The 16,419-nt window shown below is 39.9% G+C and overlaps 1 protein-coding gene across 13 annotated transcripts in view; it reads right to left on the reverse strand.

Annotated features, from left to right (window-relative positions):
* The window catches only part of ARHGAP28 (Rho GTPase activating protein 28), a 174,386-nt gene that overhangs the window by 25,295 nt on the left and 132,672 nt on the right, over nt 1-16,419 (reverse strand). For all 13 annotated transcript variants that reach the window (XM_073212823.1, XM_073212827.1, XM_073212822.1 and 10 more), the window contains 5 exons: nt 14,908-15,050; nt 12,444-12,609; nt 12,247-12,338; nt 9,485-9,562; nt 4,013-4,175 (listed from right to left, as the gene is read on the reverse strand). In XM_073212823.1, coding sequence (XP_073068924.1) covers nt 4,013-4,175; nt 9,485-9,562; nt 12,247-12,338; nt 12,444-12,609; nt 14,908-15,050 — 642 coding nt within the window. The remainder of the gene's footprint in view (nt 1-4,012; nt 4,176-9,484; nt 9,563-12,246; nt 12,339-12,443; nt 12,610-14,907; nt 15,051-16,419) is intronic.

Raw genomic sequence — 16,419 nt, forward strand, 5'->3', positions numbered from 1 at the left:
TAGCATAGATTCTGGGAGCAGGTTCAAATCCTGCTTCTACTACTTAGTTACTGAGTGACCTTGGGCAGGCTATTTAACTCCTCACTGCTATTATTTTACCGCCTGTAAAATTTAAGTAGACATCATACCTACCTCACTGGGATGCTATAAAGACTGAATGAGTTATGTGTATAGTGTTTATATCAGTATCTGTACACAGTTACCTCTGTGTTTGCTTTTGATTAATGACACCTATTCTAGATCTTAAATGGACATTTAGGGAAGGTGACTATAGTTGGATCTTGGAGACTGAGAATTTTTTCCTTAACAATGACAGAAGATGGCGCCAGAGAGTTGGCATTAATACTTGTGTTCTTAATGCTGGCTCTTTCCCCATTTTAGGGAGCGGATTTTAGGGATTCCATTCACATCTGGATAATCCACAACCAGCTGGGCTGAAAATGTAGAGTATTAGCAGAGCATCCAGGCTTTGCTTTGTCTCTCTGTATTCTCCCCACAATGGTCTCCTGGTGGGGAGTGCCTGAAGGGAAGCATTATTTCCTGGAATTCCTGGGGAGTTCTTGGGTTGAAGGAAAATCTACGATATTCAATGGATGAAAGGCAGTCACCTGCTGTAAAGTTACTTAGCTTTTAGAAGATGGAACACTCTTGTGACCAGCTACTAGCTTACTGGCAGTGTGCACCTGAGTTAGGAGTAGATGACTAATGCATATAACTATGTAACAAAGGGACAGATGCGAGGAGTATTTATAGGATTGTATCATATTATCTCAGTACAATCCCCATGTGGATTTTCAGAAATTAATGTCAAATTTGTACACAGAAATGACACAGGTTCAGGATGTTTTTGGAGGTGGCTGATGCACACTGATGTGAGTTTGCCTGGATACCAGGAACTAGCGAGAGCACATCTCGGTACAGAGTACTTATGGACAAGCAAGACATTATTTTAATGCATTAACTATAGGCTCAGGACTGTCTATAATCTTCCAGTGCAATCCAAGAACCTGTGGCGGGGAGAACAAGAGATGCTGATGCGGGCTCTGTATTTCCATCAATTCCAGAGAAATTACAAAGTTCCCTTTAAGATTAAAAATCTAAACTGGCAAATGATCCATTTTCATTTTACTTTGGCCATTTACTTGGTCATATGCTGTTTTGTAGTTAATAGTTTCATAGTTAATTCACTTAGTGCATTTTTTTCCCTAAGGGTATTATTTTCCCAGAAAATTATTACACTTTCTATGAAAAGCATCTAAGGTTGGATGGATAAATTATTTAGTCTTTTAATTTTGTGAACAATTTGGTGGCCAAGTGTGAAAACAAAAGAGAAAGTAATTATGCTAAGATTCCACATTCCCCAAACTGGGCAGCTTAAACACACACACGCGTATGTCCACAATTCTTCCTGTCAGGAAATCTCATTACAACTAGCACTTTACTCTAGGTGGAAAAAGGCCCTTTTCCTTGCTGCTAGCAGCCCAGAACTCTGGGTTTCCTGCAGGACTGGCAGGTATCAATCAATCATTGTAATATAGTATTTTTCACTTTCAAAGTTGTATGAAGAAATGTGCACTCCTTTGTGAACCTTTTCAGCGTACTTTTGAGATTTTCTCCCTTCAGTGAAGTACACTGGCTGCAGTCAGATGGAAACAGTGCGGTTAAAGGAAAGCTAAATGTTGTGTTGGCCTTTCTTACATGTGGTTCTGTCAGCAGGTCAGAGGTGGGACTCCTCCTTACCTAAATTCATAATACCAACCAAACACCATCCTCTGTAGCACTAGGTTGTTTGGACACCACAGATCAAGGTGAAGCTAGTACTTCTTCAACCACTTGTCAAGAGCACACACTTTACAGAAAATACTGTGTTTTTTGGACTTACAACTTACAGGGAGGGGTTCTTCTGGTATGGCTGAGTGCGCTCCTTTCTGATCAATCCTTTTGAAGATAACTATAAACTCTCCTGAGGCCGGGGAGAATGAACAAATGCAGGCACATTTAGGAGGAGAAGGGACACTTGGAATGAGGGAATGGCATAGGGAGAGTGTCCCATTTTTCTGGTGTTTAGTCTGAGGTCAGGTCACAGTTGGTGCTGCATGAGGTGGCTGAAACCCCAAAAAAGAAAACAACCCGTCTTTCCATCCTGAACAGCTAGAGGATGGGGTTTCTGATGATCACAATCATAGGGAATTTATGGGGAAAGGCCCTGATTCTGCTGTAAGATCCACCTGAATTTTGGCTGACTCAGGCATGTGTGCAGTAGCACAAGTAAGGATTCAAAAACAGAACTGAGGGGTGAGCTGTTGCCCAAAGACCACTGAAAATTTGAGTTCAACCAAACTGCCTGCTTAAATACAAACACAGACCAAAACAAAACAAAAAAGCCTTCTCTTTGGAGAAATATTACAGAATGCAGTCTCCAAAACACAATATTCACAATGTTCAGGATATAATTCAAACTTACTTGACATATAAAAGTGACCTATTCTTAAGGGAAAAGACTACCAACAGAGACCAATCCTGAGATGACCCAGATGTTGGAACTAGCAGACAAGGACTGTGGAGCAGTTATCGTAACTGTGTTCAGTGGTATTAAGGAAAATATGCTTATAATGAATGAAAAGATAGGCCATCTCAGCAGATAAACAATATACTTAAAAACTACCAACTGGAATTTCTAGAGTGGAAAAAATTATATATTATCTTAAATTTAAAAAAGAATTCTCTATTTGCAAGTTTCTCTCATAAAACAAAAACACTACATCTTACAAAGAAAAGAGACACTGGTCATAGATGGCAAGTGAATTAAACCTTAAAAAGGACTATCTTCCCTACATGTTCTCTTTTCTGAAGACATGAAGGATTGTTTTATGAATCAGGTTTAGTTAAAAATTTTAAAGATTTGGAATCTCTTAATTTTTAGGACAAATTTTGCCATGCAACTTAGCATCTACTACTTTCTTCCGTTTTAAGGATTTCATAGTTCTGGTCAACCTGCATAATGTTGTAAGTTGGCAAATACAGATATCACTTTTTTGGCTCCTATAATGTTTCAAAATTAGGATTTCTGGTTGATATTTTCAAGCTAAAAGTATTCTCATTAAAGCTTCATTTTGGCTCCCACACCTGCATGGTAACAATTATCTAGAGCTGAGCAGTGGGCAACATATTTACATAGACTGTGTCCTCTCAAATTGGCCATGGCCCTTTTCTGTCCATGTAGAATCACCATTTACTTAACATCCTTGTGCATATTTAGGCTTGTGATCTCTGAATTCCTTAGGTTAACAGTCAAAACCCCACTATGTACCCTTATTCCACTTTATAAAATTCCTCTCATCACACCCTGCACAATACTCAGCCCTTAGGTTGAAATAATGGCAAATTATTTTCACACTATCAATACAATGCACACTTTCCATTTTCTATGCTTTTATCCAAGCACCTCACTTAAGGTCTAATCTATGTAACCTTGTAATTTTCTGAGACACTATGTGGTATTGATATTTTCAGAGACAAAGCAACTTCTGTGCGGCATTTATTGTGTGCTGCATCATCAGACCCAGGGCCTCAGATGCAAAGAGAGAGATCTTACATTTGTTGAGAGACTATTACACACCAGGCCCTACTCTGGATGTCTTCATTCAATACCACAAAGACTCTGACCAGTAATCATTATCTTTAATTTACAGGTGCAGCAATGAAGCTCAGAAGGGTTTATCACACGGATAACAGAGGGTTGAACAGGAATTCAAATCTCAAGAGCCTGGTCTTTCTGCAATTCTCTCTGCCTTTTAATGATTAAATAACCCTCTAAATCATACCATCCAGACTTGGCTATATAAATATGTAAAGAGATGACTGTTTATCATTAAATTCAATATTTTACCAAGCACTGCCAGGGAACTGCACATCTGTACATTTATGACCACGTTTGATAATGCATCTTTCCTTTGCTCTGTTTTACTTTATTGACCTTATATCTTAGTCCATTCCCTTTTCCTCCACCTACTTTCCATTAGGGTGATGAAGGCAGGTATATATTCCACAGGGAAGAGAGAGGTGGGGAGTTCTCTGAAAAATGCTTTCAGCATTACTGCAGCTTCTCTATGGCACATTCTGTCCCACTTAAATTTATCAGCATTAAACTTGGCATCCAGTTCTTCACGGTATTGCTGAAAATGAAGGAAAACAGTAAATATTCAATGAGTTGTCACTACCTGAGCCCCGTTACCCCTTTGAAAACTGTCATGTACACTCTTTTTATAAATAGATTGGAAAGCCAGTATCTACAAAGCCTAACTCAACATGATTAAGTAACTGAAATAGCTATTTCTGAAATGAGTTTTCCCTAAATCACTTAGGAATGATGTTAATCTTGAAATAATTTGCTAATTCTACACAACTATAAAATTCTTTACTCAGATCCTCATTCCATTTCTGTGGTTTTGGCAGAATACCACCTATCCCCACATGATAAATGCACAGCTAGATTTTGACAAAGCCTCCATTTCCCTTTTTTTTTCATAATCCCTTCCTTCTCTCATCCTGTTCTGTATTTCTAAATTAAATCAAGAATATATGTTTCTCAGCTAGCTCACATACAGAATGAGAAAGATCCCAATAAAGGAACTCTGACCTCATTGCAACATGCAGACCAATGACATCTTCCTGGAGCAGTTACAGCAAAGTTTTATGCCAAGACGTACACATGTCTTCCACATGTTTGCATGCTTGCCCAATCCTTAATAAGGTTTGGAACACTGTATAAATACTTCAGAAAGATGACTAAGCCTCCATCAGTTCTACTTGGGTTATACATTTTACATTATCAACTCATTTGGCTATCAGTGCCACCATTCTCCAAATTTAGTTTTCAGAATCAAACTAATCTTCTATTACTCCTTTGAAGTACAGAGTTTGCCTATTAATAACAGGCAGTTATAGTCAGTTTCCCAACTGACGTTAACCATTCTAAAAAGGATACTTAGCAAGATAACTTGGAATACCCTCACTTTCTTTTAGGACTCTGCTCCATTCCCATGAGAAGCCTGTTTTCCAGGCTTAAATGTGCACAGCCACAGTTAGTTTGTACATCTGATTTTTTCCTCCCAAGTTGCAGTTTATTAACCAGCCCAGACATCAGTGCTCTCTTGGCACCTGGGGCCTGCAAAACAGGACACCCTGGCAGGACCCATCTCTTACAGAGAAACAGACATGATTCCAAGCCACCCATTAGCTCCTACTGATGACATCAAAAGGAGAGCTTTTTCTTCTTGTCCTTGAGAAGCTCTCAATTTAATAGGAATAATACAACTAATCAAGCAATCCTTTGCTAACAAGTACACTTTGCAGAGCACTGAAGCATACATATAAAGCCCTTGTAGAATAAGAGACAGACCATAGACTAGGCTCTGGAGGAGAAGGATGCAAGATATCCATTCTTTGCTCGTAGGCATCTCGTAGTCCAGTGAATGCAACTACTTCATGAACTCATAAGGCTAATGCAAGGTGGTAAATGCTATAAAAAGAAGTTTTATGCTGTGAGATACGCCACCATGAACAAGGAATATCAGACTCTGCTGGGGCCAAGTCCTGAAGACTGGTAAGGAGCTTGCCAGGGGAAGAAGACACAGAAGGGCGCCCTGGACAGAAGAAACCGTGCAAGCAGTGACACAGATGCAAGCAGATCCAGTGTTTCTGCAGAACTCTAACTAGTGCAGTGTTGCTGGAACATTGTGGCCAAGGAGGAGAGGAGGGAGGAACCGGGGATGGGGGAACAGAGCACAGCCAACCCTAAGGGGACCAGACTGCATTCTGTAGGCAGTGAGGCAATATGGAACATGTCCAAGCAAGAGAAAGACAAGGTGAGATTTATCTTTTCTGACAGCCAGTTGGAAAAGTGATTTGGTGGAGTTTGGAGCTCAGCGCTGGTTGGGAAGCAGGCTAAAGGGAAGCAATTGGGCCACGGCACCATTTCTGCATAACCAGACTAACAGGCATAAGCTGGTGTAAGACAGCAGGAGAGGTGACATTCAAGAAATGCCTAAAAGAGAAAACTCTCAAGAGTCAGTGATGGATTAACTATGAGACTCACAGGGAGAAATAAGAGTCCAAGACAATTTTCGGAGTGTTAGCTGGAGTCACAGGCAGGCAGAGGCGCTGTTATAGGAAAGAGGAGGAGAAGCAAATGGCTTCCATGGCTGCCTGATGTCACTGCTGTGAAGCAAGGGAGAGACTGTTCTCAAGTGGGCAGGAAGCACCAGCAAGGGCAGAATAATTCAAATTCATTTCCAACATACCTCTGCTGTAGGAAACTATCTGAAACAGAACGTGACCTTCATTCTAACTTGTCAATGGTTCCCTGTCACTTAAGAGGCACTGTGGCTCCAGGGTCAATAGCAGGTCCTATAAGCAGATCCTTCAGGTTTTTATCCCAGCTCCACAGCTGACTAGTTACGTGACCTGTGCCTCAAGTTTTTCACTGTGTCACAACGATCTTAAAATGACCTCACAGAGATTAAGTCAGAAAATATGATGTAAAGGTCAGAGGGCAGGGCCCGTCCCACTGGTGAGCACTCAGTCAAGGCTGGCTGCTCACCCACCCTGCTCTGGTTGGTCGAGTATGACTTCCAGTAGTGTTACTAGGGGAAATCCAGGCATATGTGGTGTGGGTATTTGGGTAATCAGATCACTTCCACTTTCTGGATGGCCAGTATTAAATAACACTGAGAGGAAGAATGTCCGTTTTCGGTTCTGACCAGAGCAGACTAGAAGGTAGGGGCAGAGCTGATACTTCGGTGGTGGCCCTAAACGTGAACCATATAAACCAAGTGTTGAATTTACCTTGCCATGGACAGGAAGCATTTAAAGATTAAAGAAGTCATGTTTTCTGTCCAATGTTAAGGAGAACACTAGGCAAGAGTAGAAGCCATGTCCTTAAATCTGCTCTGAGCACATCTACAAACTTTCATTTCTGAGATGGTTTTATAAAATGCAAATGACCTGCCTTTCACTTCAAACACCCGTTCAGAAAAGGAAACCAGCAGACCAGGTAACATAATCACGAAACATTTACAGCAGCCTCAGAATAATTGAAACTAGTCAAAAGAGAAAACCTTGCATGTCAAACAGTCTGCCTTCTTCTATAAAATATATTCCCCGGTGTTTGGCTCAAATTTCTGTCATTTTTGGAAAAGAAAATCATTGGAAACACCAAAGTATTAAATTGGTTCCAAATGATCTGCAGCCTCAAGTACAGGAATGTTGTAAGCCCTGTGTGGCTAAAACTAGCTGCCTCCGCTCAGGGCTGTGTTGCATTAGTCTTACCAGGCCTTGAAAGCACAAACCTGGTCTGGATTGTTCATAATGATACATTAGTGTTAGTGTCATCCACTTGGCACAATTTGAAGATAATTACAATGGTTTTTTTTTTAACTTTGTCCAAGCACATCCTAAAAAAATAGCCTAACAGATGAAATTACAAGTAAATAAATAAATAAAGTAGCTTAAAGTTTGAACAAAGGAGAAAAATAGAGATCCCTTTAATATATCAAGTTATAATGTCTTTCTAACAGAAATATTCCCGTTTCTGCTCACTGGCCCAGATTTCTTTCACAGTGGTTTTCCTGGAGCTCAAACCATGAAAACATCTGGATTGCATTTTTTCAGACTAGCAAGAGATAGAATAAACAGGCTGAAAATAAATGAAGTACATTAGGGAAGAAAAGGGACTTTTACCTAAATGTGGTTCATGAAGGCATGTGCCTATAAGGAATTATTAGCCTTCAATAAGCATTTTCAAGCCAAATACTAGCTAATGAAAAATAACTTCTGCCATGATATTAAACTTTATGCATACATAGAATATTATGTAATGTTTTCTTTCTATTGTTTTGAAAAAGAACATTTTAAATCATCTTCATTATGCTTTACACACACAGACACACATTGAAGCCAGGAATAAAATGTGCAAATTCAGTTTCTCAGTTATGGAGGAAGGCTTAAAGGGATGGAGTCTAATTCTGTTCAGGAAATGTGTCTTCCTGACCCTTCCTTTTGGTTCTCTGACAACAGATTTAACCAAAATTAGTGCTAGCTTTCATCCTCACATTAGAGTATGTATACAACCATATCTTTGAGAACCTGAGACAAAAAGCAGACGCAATTTAGGAAACATAAACCTGAAGGAGCCATTAGGAATTCTCCTGCCTTTCAGGGACTTGTACCAGCACTTGAGCATCTCTGTTCCCAGGGTAGTCACAGCACCCAAAGCCCTGCCCCCTTCTGCCACTGGAGGAGTGTGGGGCCCCTCTCAGACCTCCCTTCAAACAATAACTGCACAAAACCCAGGCAGCTGACTCCCCAGATGTTAGCCCCTTCTTCCTCAAGTCCCAGCCCTGGCTGGGAGGAGGCTCTGCAGGCTGCAACCCTTGCCCAACTCTCAGACCTCTTTCTCAGGCTCAGCCTGACTCCTGCTTCCCCCTCTTCATCCTTCAAGAGCTCTACCCCCAGTACTCCTTTTCTGCTCCTAACTGGGTCCCAGCATCTGCTTTCCAGAGCTTCCAATAGAGTCAGCCTATTTATTCTCCATTTGTACTTAGAAAACATCTCATCATATTTCCATATAAAAACTCTGGGACTTCTGATACAATTATAATTTCCCAAAACATTTACTGAGATGAATTAATATAGACATGCTTTCCACCTCTCCACGTTTCCTTTTAATAGTTCTAAATGCAACCAACTTCATTTTCCCCTCACCCTGAGACTTTTTTTTTTCTTAAGGGCTCATCATTTGGAACTGCTCAGGTTTCCATGTCCGCTGGGAGCAGGGAGGAATGCTTCATCATGTATGCGCACCATATGCCCACCATATCTGACTGGGAATTTATGAGAAAAGCTTTTCTTTTCTAATGATTCTTCCTTTTACTGAAGTAAGAAAGCAGAGTAAAAGGATTCACATTGCATGGGTGGTCATATATAACCAACATGACCTTACATGGAGTTGGATTTTAGAAATGCTGAGTGACTATTCTAGTGGCCACTCCTACATTCTTATAAGGACATTCATTAAAAGGAGAGCCAAAGAGTATTTCCAAGGTTAGAGCAACTGATAGTGAACATAAGGGTTCATATAATATTGGCTTAATGAATCCCATGACTGAGAGAACACAGCAAACTAAAGGGTTCGACCCAAATAATAATGATGGGACATTCCAACTTCTCCAAACTAAAGATGAGCAGCAGTTTTTGATGGTGGATTGATGTGTTCTTTGGTTGTGGGTGGTTTTATTATTGTTGTTTTAATTTAACAGGATAAACAACTCAGGATCAGGGAATAAGTACTGTAGTACTAGTAAGGAATACTAGTGAGGGCCAAGTAATAGTATTGAAAACAACACAGGACTCAATACCTGCGGCTTGTGTGGCGGGGTCTGGCCAGCTTAAGGGTTCAAACTGGAAGAGAGAAAGCGTTTGGTACCTTGACCTTGGCAGTACATCCTGAAAGTCGGAAAATTCCTTCAGACTCCAGACCCGATTCCTCAACTTTCTCAAAAAACTAGAAAGCAAGGAAACATTATAAAAATAAATAAATAAAATAAATAAATAAAAATAAATATACAAGGTTTTATGCCTTGTATAAAAACAAAGCAAAACAGAAGAAACAAAATAACAGTAGACTCATAGACACTGAGAGGGACTTAGTGGTTACCAAAGGAGAGAGGATGGAGAGGATAGAGGGGAGGGGGAAGGGGATTGAGGGGCACAGTAATTCTTAATCACAATATAGGTTGGTCAATGGGATGGCAGTACAGCATGGAGGAAACAATGAATGATTCTGTAACAATTTACTATGTTGACAGACAGTGACTGCACTGGTGGGGGCAAGGATTTGATAAAATATGAGTAAATGTTGAACTACTATGTTATGGATCTGAAACCAACATAAGATTGTATATCAAAGATACTTCAATACAAAAAGTTCATATATTAAAGTCAATAAAAATAAAATAAATACCTCCATGTGAGTCCAAACATCTACAATAGTAATGATGATAACAACAGTTGATAAATTACCAAGCATATATACACGTCTTGCTTGAATGCTTTGTTAAATGTCCACAACCACACTATGAGGTCAACATTAGTCTCCAGTTTGCAGATGAAGAAATGGAGACTTACAGCTGTTACATCACTCTCCCACGGTCAACGTCAGATATGACGGTACTGACTCTCTCAGGTACGTGCCCTCAACCAGTAAAGTATGCTGCCACTCAACCATTTTAAGATCTGATTGCTACACCTCTTTTGGCAGATTGATGAATAAGGAAAGATTCTAAATTTACTATCAGTAGTTGCAACCACCCTGGCTAAGAAACTATGGGAATCCTAGAAATCTAATCAAGGAGATAGATATTATAGATAAAGTTTTATAGCTCTTGTGAGCTCTTGCGGTGATGATGGTGGTGTTAAAATAATGACAATAGTAAAAACTAACATTTATTGTGCTAACCTTATTGTATAATCCCCACCATAAGCATCTCCATTCTACTGCTGGGGTCTAAGGCAAGGAAAGGATAAATGAGCTGCCCAAGGGCACAGAGCAAAGGGAGGATCCAGGGTCTCTACTATTTTCCTTTTAAGAATGATGTGCCTGGAACTAAGGTGGTTCTTGTAGGTGTGAAGAGATACAGGTATTTAGGAGGAAGAAATGTGTCCCTAAGAAAAGACTCACAGAGGAGTGGAAGTGTAATATAATACCCCAGCTGTCTTAAATGAGGTGCACTTAACATCAGAAGTAAGAATAGCTAACATTTCTTTCTTGAGTTGTTAATATGATGGAAATCCAGATTTAGTTAACTAGCACTTTTTGTGCACAAAAATGCTAAGCTTTGCACTAAGTTTGGCATTGACATAATCATATAAATTCCACATTGAATCTTCTAAATCGTATGCATTTTCTTCAAACTCTGCCCTTGACATGGAGGACAAAGGGCATTAATCGTGGTCCTAATTCAAGGAAGGAAAGAAAATCTCCATGGACTTTGGCCTTGGGTGTACACTGTACTGCTGAATTTCGCATTTACATCTTGCTGGCTGTGTACTGTTGGGTGAGGTTACCTCACTGCTAAGCCTCACATACCTCAGCAGTAGAAGATGGCAATTCCAGCCTCCATGGGCTGCTCGGTGCTGACTTGATGGGATGGGATGTGGATGTACTTGCCCCTGTACAGGGGAGACGCCCCACAGACTGCACCTGGGCACGCTGGCATGTCGCTCACACCCTCTGGCTCCCTCTTGCCACCCTCCCTGCTCCAGTCAGCAGCCAATCAAACACCTGATTTGAGGAGCAGCTCAATTTGAGGCACTGATAGCAAAATTTATGAAGACCATATATAGGAAAGAGAACTGTGACTGTGAATCAAGTAAGGCTATCCTTCCTGAGTCAGTATTTTTACACAGCACTTAAAACTCATTTTAAAATTCAACAAGATTTGTGTTGGTAAGACTTAGAATTTTAAATGTGCCACTGGATGTCACTGTTGAATAAATGCAAATTTAGGTAAACCCATGTAAATTGTTGCTATAAAAAACATGACTTAAAACCAAATCAGCTATGCAGCAGTGATGGGCACAGAGATATTAGCATATGATAGTTCAGATAATATCATTTTTCAAAACTCTCTTCCACCAAAGTTCTTTGTCCAAATGTATCCTATCTTCCCAGTCTACCTGAAAAACCTCTAGAAAAGCTCGTTTTTAGATTTTATTTAGCTTTGTTTGGAAAACTTACTTAAATAATTACACTTTTAAAAGCACCCAACCTGTGTTACACCTTAACAAAAACTTATATGATCAGTAAATGTATTGCTAATAATTAATGGTCATCTTTTATCCCAGTCAGAACCATGAAACACACACACACACACACACACACACACACACAGTACCCACAAATAACATTTCTGAAATACTGGAAAAAATGTAACTGCAGGAAGCCAAGGAACAGCATCTGCGCCCATCCCCTGAGGCATCAGGGTGGGCCAGTCTGACAGGTTCCCAAATCCCCTGCGCTGTGGGGTGTTGGAGAGATGCAGGCAAGAAAGCTGAAAGTACCAGAGCCCAGCCCTAAGAGGGCTTTAGTGTCTTTACATATAAAAGAAAATTCATTAGTGACTTAACAAATACCAAACTGCAAGCAGAAAGCTCTGTGAGTTCCTGATCCGCTTATATTCTGCACACCTTCTGTAACACCAGGGGAACTTTGGCTCCAGGGTCCTTCTTTCGGTCACTGTCCAGGAGGGCTGCCAGCGGAACTCCAAAAATCCCATTGTCTTTGTCATGAAATAGTTTAGAAAGAAAATAAGAATCAGAAGAGCACTTTCTTATCCCAGCATGTCAAAGCGTTAAAATCAAAAAGCGTTAGTCTTCTCAATTACCTCGCCCTTTTACTTTCTCTGTTTTGTTTCTTTTCAGTTGAATTCCAAAGGCATCAAAAAAGGCCGTCAATTCAATCAGAGAGAGATGGCGGATTTTCTTCATGTCTTCAGCAGATAGATCTTCTGCTTCAGTTAGGCCAAATCTGGTTTTCTGAACAATAAATCTCTAAAATACATATTGGGGATATTTGTTACTTATGGCAAAGGAAAATTATTACCTTTTCATTCAAATGCTACCTGGACATTCTAAATCTGTACCACAAAATGTGCTATTTGTGAAAAATCTCTGATGCGCATGCTGTTAATAGAAATGAATGTGACTTTTAGAACATGTGCAGTTCTCTACTATGCTAAATTAGAAGCAAACCAAGGGTCTGCAGTATATGATAACATTGCCACCACAAATGTGCAAACCGCTTTCTTCTAAGGAACACCCTGTATTGTCAACCACAGATACCAGTACCACATGGAATGTACCTAACATGGCACAGGTGACACATGCATATAAGACACACCAGCTGGGTACTCCCAGGAGGGCTCCCGAAATATCTTTTTTCTGGGGACTATAAATCCTTAAAACAGGACATTATCTGTTCTCTTCTGCATACTTTAAAAGACTAAGTATTGTCCCAACTAAAACTGACTGCACATGCTTGCAGAGATAGCAGTTATTCTACCTTAAAAGTCAAATTGAGATGATTCCAAATATTCCTAAAAGAAGAAAAATGCATAAAAAGTACCAAAAAAATCCAAGTATCATTTTGAAGACAATAATATTGTTATGTTCTTCAGTTTCACACTAGGAAACAAAATACACTAAAGTAATAACAAAAAACCCTTCAACAATCCAAAAATACAGTGAAGGCTGTAAGAAGTTAAGACCTCTTGCGAAAGAGATTGTTCTTATATATTATCCACAGATATGCTTGGCTCTCAGAAAATCTGCTATTGAAAAAAAAATGCTTAAGTTAAAGAAAAGCCCAAAGTTGTTTAAATTACAAAGCTTTAAGTACACATTCTCCATCACAGTTCCGTAGGTAGAGTTCCTTGGGCTTTGAAAACCATCCACCCATTCATTCACTCATTCAACAAGTGTTCCTGGGACTTCAAGGATTTAACAACAAAATGTTAGAATGGGTTTTGGGGTGTACCTTGTGCTATAAAAAGCTGGGTATATTACCTTCTGAGACCATGGCCCCACATAACAACAATATAAACAAGGTTTGTAATCACGCATTGAGTTAGTTACCACTTGCTAAATCCTATTGCAAATGGGAGGCTGACCTGCATCTATGGGAGGCTGACCAAATTTCAGGAGGAGACAGCTTGGGTGAGGGGCATTTGGACCAGCATCCTCTCTTGGAAGATTAAGAGGGACCCCCCTGGAACCAGAGTCTTACTGGATTCCCTCTTTTGCCCGGGAATTCCAAGGTACTCTCCAACACAGAGACCGCTTAGGGACAAGGAGGGGTTTTGGAATTTGACACATGTAGGTTTTAACACACTGTCTGCCTCTTACTGGCTGTGGGGCTTTGAATTTGTTACTTACCTTCTTTGGGTCTCAGTTTCCTTGGCTGTAAGATGGGAGTAGCCATCAGGGGCTGACTGCGGGGACACCCAGTGCAGCATCAGGTCAGTAGAAGGAAGGCACTCAGGGAGTCTTACAGCTCCTGCCCTTCCTCCCTCCCGTCCCTCAGGGGGTGGGAATGATGCACCACCTTGGGCAAAGGCTGTCTGCTTCTCTATGCCTCATTCCTTCAGCTCTGAGAGTCCCTGAGCCCTGCTCATCATGCCTTCTTCGGCCCTGTTCAGCACAGAATATTCAGGGCTCCATATCATGAGTCCTGCTCACAAATGCATCAACTGAGTAGCAAATAGATCAGTGCAGTCTTGTTCCTGTGACAGGCTTTCAGGATATATTATTCCTGATAAGTGTGTGTGTACACACACACATACACACACACACACACACAAATACATACTGAGGTTTTCAGGGTAATGAAGTATGTAACTCTACTTGCCCATTCCACAATAATATTATAAATTCACGAGTTTATTTTTGATGAATTTTTGTGTCTCTCTTCTAATTGCTCACTTCTTGTTATAAGAACTGTGATTTTCTGCAGTACCCCCTGCTGGCATGTGGCTTCTAGAGGTACAAGTAGTTACATAGTTAGAATCTGCATTAACCTACAAGCAAAGTAAGGAAAGCACACAAGCCAGAAAATCCTTTTTCTTCTGTACAATGGGATTCAAGCATACACCCTCACAACTCTTCATCAACCCAGGGCTGCCAGGTACGGTCACACAGGCTGTGCACTGCACAAACAAAAAATGATGCCCTGGTGTTATGAAATACAGGTGCTTAACCTCTCCCCACACACAGAATTTTTTTTAAATCCTGGTTTGGCCCATGGAGAAGTAACAGAAAGTTACTGGAATAATTATGAAAGGTTTTACTTACAGTTAAAGCATAGTCTTCTTTCTTAAAATCTGACTTCTTAAATTTATTTCTTTTTGGAGCCTCTGTAACCATTTCTGAATAAGATACTTCAAAGGACAGCTCTTCAGTTTCTGGGGGAATGTTTTTTTCCAGATAATCATCACCTAAGAAAACAAAGGATGCAGAATGTCTAATATGCTGTTAAATCAATCAATACCATTTACTGTGCAATAAGCACAAAATATTTACATGTTAGCAAGCCCATTAGAATGTGTACATCCAAGGAAATGCTTCAGACTCAGGCAGAGGATTTTCATTAAACACTAACGTGGTGTCATCAGACTTCCATATGAATGAACGTCTGTAATCATTACTTAACAAACTTTCTATTTAATCTGATGCTTTTAATTTTAGATTTCTCTGTCTCATGAATAGCACTGAAGATTACAAGAGGAAAGTCTACAAATAAGGTATTTCTATATTTTCTTATGATACTAAAGTTAAGTCCACCTAGACTCAAATGTTGCTGCAACTGGGGAAGCAGAGCTTAAGGCCAAGGGAGGAAGGGTGGTGTTCCCATGGGAATTCCTGCCTCTATTCACTCCTCTTGGTTTTCTTACCCTAAACTATGGAATGTTTGCCTCTTAAGATTTGTTCAGATTCAATTTGGACTTAACTGCTAAGTTTGGCCAGGTGAATTAATCCAAATTCTTGTGATCTGATATTGGTTACCTGACTCTGTATGATGTTTACTGAGAAAGAGCTGCATGGGAGACAAGTAATGTCCCATGTAAATGATTTCCTCCAAGAAATCTGAAATTAAGACAATAGATTCCTTGACCAAAAGCAAGTGAATCCAGAAATCTTCTGAGTAATCCTAAACTCTGATTTCTGACTAAAAGTTTGGCTTGCCATCTTGTTTCATTGTCTGGCAAAATTGTTCATAGGCAATGAGAAGAATTATTTTATTATAAAGAGAGAACTCAACTTTTACCCTCCTCCATACACAGTGACTAAAGGACAACCAAATAGAACAGAAGGGACAAAAACTAGAGATGATAGAAGACCTACTTAACCTTACTTAAAAGTTACATGGAGACATGTGTAGATTAACAGATTTTAAAATTGTGGCCAGGAACACTAATCAAAAACACAATCAATGGATCCAGTGAGAACTTAGGAAACTGCAAAGGGAGCGTTAGGATTTGCCCATCACACAGAGGCTTGTGTTCAGAGCAGAAGATTAAATATTAAATAATACTCTGACTTCTTAAGGAACCTACAGGCAAACTCTTGGGTGAATAGCAATTATACAGGTCGATGCTCCAAACCACCAGACATCCCATGTAGTCTTTTATCTTTTAGTGGTATGATTTCAACTGAATAAAAGTATAGCAGCAAATAGAATGATGTGGCGTAATTTCTGGCAAACCCTTTCTCTTTGAGTTTTTTCTTTTGATAACTACTTTATCAAGATATAATCCATGTGTTTATGATCCATTCATTTAAGGTATACAAGTCAATGGCTTTTAG

This window comes from Manis javanica, chromosome 9 (genome assembly GCF_040802235.1).
Source record: "Manis javanica isolate MJ-LG chromosome 9, MJ_LKY, whole genome shotgun sequence".
Taxonomy (NCBI): Eukaryota; Metazoa; Chordata; class Mammalia; order Pholidota; family Manidae; genus Manis; species Manis javanica.